The sequence below is a fragment of the Austrofundulus limnaeus genome, unplaced genomic scaffold, assembly GCF_001266775.1.
Source record: "Austrofundulus limnaeus strain Quisiro unplaced genomic scaffold, Austrofundulus_limnaeus-1.0 Scaffold1489, whole genome shotgun sequence".
NCBI lineage: Eukaryota > Metazoa > Chordata > Actinopteri > Cyprinodontiformes > Rivulidae > Austrofundulus > Austrofundulus limnaeus.
This window is the reverse complement of record NW_013953891.1, coordinates 3965-11055: the sequence shown is the minus strand read 5'-3', so window position 1 is coordinate 11055 and position 7091 is coordinate 3965. Positions and strand designations below refer to the sequence as shown.

Below are 7091 nucleotides of genomic sequence, written 5' to 3'. Positions count from 1 at the left end.
GTGTCAAGGACAGAAAGGCAGATGTGGCAGTGGAAGATGTCAAAGCAGTTTGGAGAAAAAAAACAAAGTTAAAAAAAAAAGACTAATCTACTATTAATTAGTCGTCTACTACTTTAATAGTTGATTAGTCGTCGACTAATCATGGCAGCCCTAGCGTCCATGGTGTCTTGTTGCATTTACATTACACCCAGTGTGTAAACTTTGTGCATACTCCACACCTTGTTTCCTGTTTTTGGTCCTTTTTTATTGCTGTTACAGCGCCACATACAGGTCTGGCATAGTTATTACAATATTTTAGTAAATTCAAATAGATGAAGACTTAAAAACTGTATCATGTTAGGACTGAATAAAGAATGTTTTGGACAAAACATTTTCGTGTGGACACGTCTTCAAATTTTCAACATCTCAGTCGATCAGTTTGGGCTTTTTTTTTTACAGCTGATGATTTTTAAAAATCAGGACAGTCAGTATACAGTTTTGTATTTTTCAGTGAATGAAATAACTGCTTAACCCAATCAAACATAGGTAACAACTGTTAAAAGGACTTCCCCATATCTGCCATTTATTACACTATGAATCTCCATGTTAACATTTAGATTGATTTGCACACAAAGGTGTGTCAGTGTYACCCTGATTTCATATTTCACCCAGTAAGCAATCACGCATCCATAACTGTCACATTTTTTTGTCCTTTCTGTAGGATCATCCACGAAGCGGGCTACTCAGAAGAGGAGTGTAAGCAGTACAAGGCTGTGGTCTACAGCAACACCATCCAGTCCATCATCGCCATCATCAGAGCCATGGGACGCCTCAAGATCGACTTTGGTGACCCTGCGAGAGCTGTGAGTGATTGAAGTAGAAACGTGTTTGAAGTTTTTTTCGTTAAAAAAGGATGTTGCAAAGTTAAACTCTTTGTAATTGCCTTTTTTGGACGGGTTAGATGTAAATTTGATGTTTTCTGCACGTTGAAGCGCCGTATTTTGGTCATTCAGTCTCTTTAAAATGCCGTCATACGCCTGTAACCAGCTTCTCAGCTTGTCTGCAGTTAAGTACTAAACATAATTCTGGATTATTGACTTTAACGGCTGATTTTTGACTCCGACACCATCTCCCCAGGATGACGCCCGGCAGCTGTTCGTGCTGGCGGGCTCGGCAGAAGAAGGCTTCATGACGGCGGAGCTGGCGGGCGTCATCAAGCGGCTCTGGAAGGACGGAGGCGTGCAGGCCTGCTTCAGCCGCTCACGAGAGTATCAGCTCAACGACTCGGCAGCATAGTGAGTCACCCGCCGAGCGCACAAACAAGCCACTCCATAATTGCGAGGCTCACCAGAACCGTGAGTCACTCGCGCAACGAGAACTCGGCGGTCCTCCGCGCGCACCGAGGCTCTGTCAAATTACTGCCATCCAAGTGCAAACAAACAAAAGTGTTGTCTCGAGCAGCCCGACACAAGCTGCCCCAACCTTCAACTACGTTCWGGGAGCAGAAAGCTCCAGCTTCTGTCTGAACTTTTAGACTGTCAATATTTGCCTTCCTCTACCCAGCCTGGAGAGGCGGGGGGTCGAAACCCTGTTTAATCTTTGACCGCACTCTTCAGTAGGTTTGCCTCATGCTTTAAAGATGGYAAAATTTCACACAAAGATTTTCTTTCTAGCTGATCTGCTGACTCGTATGATTTTTTTTTTAGTAGTTGGAACCTAGCATTGTGTTGTGCAAGAGCACATGGCACTGACATAATACAATCACAGCCTTTTTTTTGTTTTGTTTTGTTTTTTTTCTTCCATGAAAAACATCAGTTTAATTGGTATGGAACAAACACCTCATGGTTCTGTTGCAGGTCAGTTGAGTTGACATGGTTAACCCCTGACCCTTGCGGCTACACTTATTATGTTTTTATTTTATTTTATTTTATTTTTGGGGGGGTTTGGGGTGGGTCTAAAGGAAAGCAACCTGCAACAAAGCAAACGCATGTTGTTTGTTTTCAGCAGTGTTTGCACAATGAGTCGTCAGGTACATCTTGTTTGGAGGAATGTGGGACAGCTCCCCGGACAGATGGCCTCTCGTTTGCAGGCCTCACACTTGGGGAGTTTCCAGGGGAGAGCCATATTGTTGCTGAATGTGGGAGGGGACCCACAGGGAGCCCACCAACCACTGAGAAAACAACGGTCCCTCCTCACTGAAAGACCAGAGTTGAGATTAAAACCTGGGTCCTGTTTAGTTAAAGCTCTACTTTTCTTATCCTTTATTTAATTTTAAAAAATCACATTATTGAACTTTTATACCTAAAATATGACTTGTTTTTAGTCTATAAATATTCACTGTTTGTGCAGAGGGAGTGTTAACTGATAACGATCTTCCACCTGTTTGTTCCTCTTTTTCTTTTTTTTTTAACGCCTCTCTCAGCTACTTGAACGACTTGGACAGGATATCCCAGCCCACCTACATCCCAACTCAGCAGGACGTCCTGAGGACCCGAGTGAAAACCACGGGCATCGTAGAGACGCACTTTACCTTCAAGGATCTGCACTTCAAGTGAGAACTTCTTCACGGTCGTTTTAAACATGCACCTGATTAGACTCTGCCCTCCCCCCTCCTGTCCCTGACTCATTCACACTCATCAAAATTCCCTTTGAACATACACAGCTGTGCGTTGTGACAGTCTGAGGGTGTTGCACACATCAGTGATGACTCAGTGGAGGCCCTTTTTGTTAGCGACAGACAGGAAGTGGAGGCAGCAGGCCTGATGATGTCACAATAGCAGAGGTTTGCAGCCTCGTTTCTGCATCACCGATGCCGGAACAGAAGTTCCATTTGACCTACGCGGTTAAAAAAGCTTTAACCCGGCAAGTGCGTTACGTAAACTGGAGATGAAACTCCAGGAAGTTCAGGGTTTCTTAAGGGCAGGTTTAGAAAGCAAGCAACTTGAGCGGGTCCCGAGAGAATCTGCAGAAATGAAATGAAATTAAAACTAATTCCTTCAAACGGTTCAAATGTTTTTATGGTGCTCTAAGCTGACAGCTGGTGGAGCCACAATGTTTATCTCTGCTTGAGGGCAAAGGTCAGACGGAGCTCGATTTTCAGCAAAAGCAAAACAAGAAATGCAACTTCAGACGAAAAGGTTCACACAGAGCAGAATGATCAGAATGCAAATRTCCACTCGCAAGGTCGGGACTAAAACTGAGACTTCAAAAACGTGACCAGAAAACCACCAGCAAGATCAGATTTTATCTCATCTGTAAAACTGGCAGTCATTTGCTAAGGCCGAGCTTAGATAATAACTTCTTGAAAGCTGTTTAGTTTAGGAAACATTTTATTTGTTCCATGGATTTTTTTATAGCCCTCCCGTAGCATTAAAGTCCAGACGTGTATTTGTTGCCTAAACACTGACTGTATTGTCTGTACACATGCTGAGGAACACGCTCACCTGTCCTTTCCTCTCTGCCTGCCAGGATGTTTGATGTGGGCGGTCAGCGCTCCGAGAGGAAGAAGTGGATCCACTGCTTTGAGGGCGTGACCGCCATCATCTTCTGCGTGGCGCTGAGTGATTACGACCTGGTGCTGGCCGAGGACGAGGAGATGGTTAGTCTGTCCGACACGCAGCTTGTAGAAAATAATGGCTTCTTTTTGTCTACTTTCCCCCTCGAGGGTCACCAAGCGGAGCACAGTATTTACCGTCTGCTCTCCTTATTTCCTCTCCCCCGTCAGAACCGAATGCACGAGAGCATGAAGCTGTTCGACAGCATCTGCAACAACAAGTGGTTCACGGACACCTCCATCATCCTCTTCCTCAACAAGAAAGACCTGTTTGATGAGAAGATCAAGAAGAGCCCTCTCACTATCTGCTACCCAGAATACGCTGGTATGGCATGCCTTAAGATTTTTATCATTTACATCTTGGGGCTGACACTAATTTGCAAGCTAAATTACTGGGTGTTTGTAGGGCCTTATGATTTTGGCGATGTGGAAAACGAGGACGGAATTGCAGAATATATACATTTTTTAAATGGAATCTAATAGAATAGAAAATAATTTATTACCATTTGCACAAATACATTATAGTATAAGCACATTGGAATTCTTGTGCGTTTCTCCAACTCAAAAAAAAGATAAATTTATAAAAATATTCACTATAATAAAAAAAGTTAAAATAAATATCAAAAAAAATAACACAATTGAATTACTATAAATAAATAGTAATGGAAAATGTGATGTTAAAATTGTTAAAATGATCTTGTAATTCAAATGCTGCTCAATTGATCAAGTTTTACATCAATGAATAATTCCTGCCATCTTTAATGTCCTGTGCCACTAATCTAACAGTGGCCAGGAAAAAACCTCCTGCGTAGACGAGACCTGTGTGCACTAATTCTCACATTACATTACAAATAACGCAATTTTTAGGTTAATAAATACAGAAACTGTGGAATTCAGGGGAAAAAATGGAAAAAGAATAAAAGAGAAAAATAAATTGGAATTTGGGGTGAAAAATGGATTTAGAGCTTGTTTCCTCATCTACAAACTAAGTATTAAACCTAAAACAGACTATGACCCACTATTGTGCAGCAGCAGTTCCAGCTATGAGCTGCGGCGTCAGGATGTAGCTCAGCCATGTGGCAGGCGGTCATTTCCTCTGAACGTACACTCGTTTTTTTAATATCTCTTCCTCTGCGGCGAGTTCCTGACTGCCCAACATCCTCCTCTCTCGTCGTTCCCAGGCTTTAACACGTACGAGGAAGCAGCCGCCTACATCCAGTGTCAGTTCGAGGACCTGAACAAGAGAAAGGACACCAAGGAGATTTACACCCACTTCACCTGCGCCACAGACACCAAGAATGTGCAGTTCGTCTTCGACGCCGTCACCGACGTCATCATCAAGAACAACCTGAAAGACTGCGGTCTTTTTTGAAGAGCCCGTCGGCAAAAATCAACCCTTTTTTTTAAGTTGGTGAGAAAATATATCCAGTTGCAAATAATGATTGTGGCAGGGTCAATATCCAGAAAACCTCCTCCTTCAACCAATCTGTTTTTATATTTTCTATCTCTTCAGGCGGTGGAGCCAGCTTATTGTGCATCCTCAGTGGGGAAGATAAAAGTTGTGAGGATCCATGATGGACCAGTGCTGTACTATACACCACTTTTACCTGCTTTATTTATGTTTTTTTGTTTTGATTTTGTTTTTTTGTCTCGGAACATTTTGAACTAGCGTTACTGCATCTGTGTAGGCTGTTTGTTTCACTGTAAAAGCATCAACATACTTTCCCTTTTTTTTAAGTTAATCAGTTTTGTTTGAGGAGTAGGAGACTACAATGTTTTTTACTGTTTCTTCTGCTGCCATTTCTGGAAAAAGGAGACTTCGCAAGACGATGGGGAGGAAACGCTCCTTTTTCTTTCTTTCCTACAASACAAAAGGGAAGAAATGAGGACCAACTCTTGAGTCCAGTTTGTTGGTACCCGTGCCTTCGCATGCCTTTTACTGCGGTCGTTGTCTCGATGCTTGTTCTGTTGCCTGCTGATGTGTTCTATACATGAAGAGGTAAACAGTTTTCACATGTTAGTATCTCGACTATCTTCTYTGTACACACCACTGAGCCATCAGGAGGACCGTTTCTCTCTGGTTTATAGGTTCATGGGTCTCTGTGGTGACAAACATGTAGCCTCTACAGTCCCCTAACCCAGCCCCGCCCCCACACCACCTGCCATGAGGGCCTGACCTTCGCTGGCTGATCTCACAGTTTAATACTGAGATGTATATTGTTACGTTTACCCCAAAGATCTGGGGCTCTGTTTTTCTTTTTAAAGTGTATAAAAATGTCTCTTTCCCAAGTCATTCAATAAGCGGTTAGTCGAGGCACTGAGCGTCTGTCATACTCAAGTATTTCAAGTACAGAGACCAGATTTGGCACATTTTATTGTATATTTTAATGTATTTGGAGAAAAGATTTTAAAGTTTTCAGTTTTAGAGAGGGGAAAACAAAAGAATCAATTGTTGATGTTGAAATGATTTTTAGACAGGTCAGATCTTGGTTGACTTTTTTTTCTTAAGAGTAGAGGACCTACTTAAACATTGACAAAGACTTTACTCGATAAAACCTAAGATAGTGAGGATATTCTGGTCTGTAGGTCAGTTGTACCTTATCAGGAGTGGTAACATGCAGTCCTGGATCAGTTCACGTAAAGAAACTGCCACAACTGTCATGCGTGTATGTTCTCCATGTAAGGAGAATCTTTGTAGACTCATCTCCCTTATTTTGCTAATAAAAAAATCATTGACAAACCAGCCAGATGCATCATTGTGAACATTGTGTTTCTGACAATCACTGCTCAGATACTGCTTTCGTTTTTAATCTCCTGCACGTTTCGGACGTCTTGCTTCCATCACGTGCTCCTGTWATGGCAATATTTATTTAACAAAGACATCCTGCCGACAACGCCAAAATCTGTCGTGGTATGATTTACCAAGAYTGCAGAAACACYTTGGAKTAAATGCACAGAAAGTCTGCYTGMATGYTCGTCAAACTGATTTAATTCTGGGCAACAACACTCCTCTAAAGTATAAATGGGTTAGTAAAAACCTAACCTTTCAAACTTGGGGCATTGTTTTGTCATATGTTAAATTTTTACGTCTCTTTCACTCAGCCAGCTTTCAGATGAATCAGCGAGGACCTCTACTCCTCTTGTCTCTGTGCCAGCTCATGTAAATAAAGAGCTTTCCAAACTAAATAAGGTATCACTAACAAAGTCCTTTACAAACCAGGATTCCCTGTGATCACAAAAGGAGTCAAACAGGCAATATGAGATCTCATGTTTGTTGGTGGTTCATARTGGGCGGTCTTGGATTGCGTCTCGACACGACTTCACTAAATGAGATGTTTAAACGCACTAAAAAGAAAACCCCCAGCCTCGACTTATTTTCCTGCTTGCTCGTGATGTAAAGCAGTCTGGAGGCCTGTCGGCGCATCTTTGCATTGTAAATATGTCGTACCATTCTCCGGGAATGGCATCTGTGACGACATCCCTCACAGTACTGCTTCGAATGGGGGTGGGGGGGAGGATTTGCATACTGTTATGTAACATGTAATTAAAGAATATAGTG

The 7091-nt window shown here is 42.3% G+C and overlaps 1 protein-coding gene across 1 annotated transcript in view; it reads left to right on the top strand.

Moving 5' to 3' along the window:
- Positions 1-6277, top strand: part of LOC106535554 (guanine nucleotide-binding protein G(i) subunit alpha-1) — a 24248-nt gene extending 17971 nt beyond the window's left edge. The window contains exons 3-9 of the mRNA XM_014032591.1: positions 701-842; positions 1117-1274; positions 2402-2530; positions 3448-3577; positions 3704-3857; positions 4714-4943; positions 5046-6277. Of these exons, the coding sequence (XP_013888045.1) occupies positions 701-842; positions 1117-1274; positions 2402-2530; positions 3448-3577; positions 3704-3857; positions 4714-4904 (904 nt within the window). The 3' untranslated portion in view covers positions 4905-4943; positions 5046-6277. The remainder of the gene's footprint in view (positions 1-700; positions 843-1116; positions 1275-2401; positions 2531-3447; positions 3578-3703; positions 3858-4713; positions 4944-5045) is intronic.
- Positions 6278-7091: the final 814 nt, after the last annotated feature.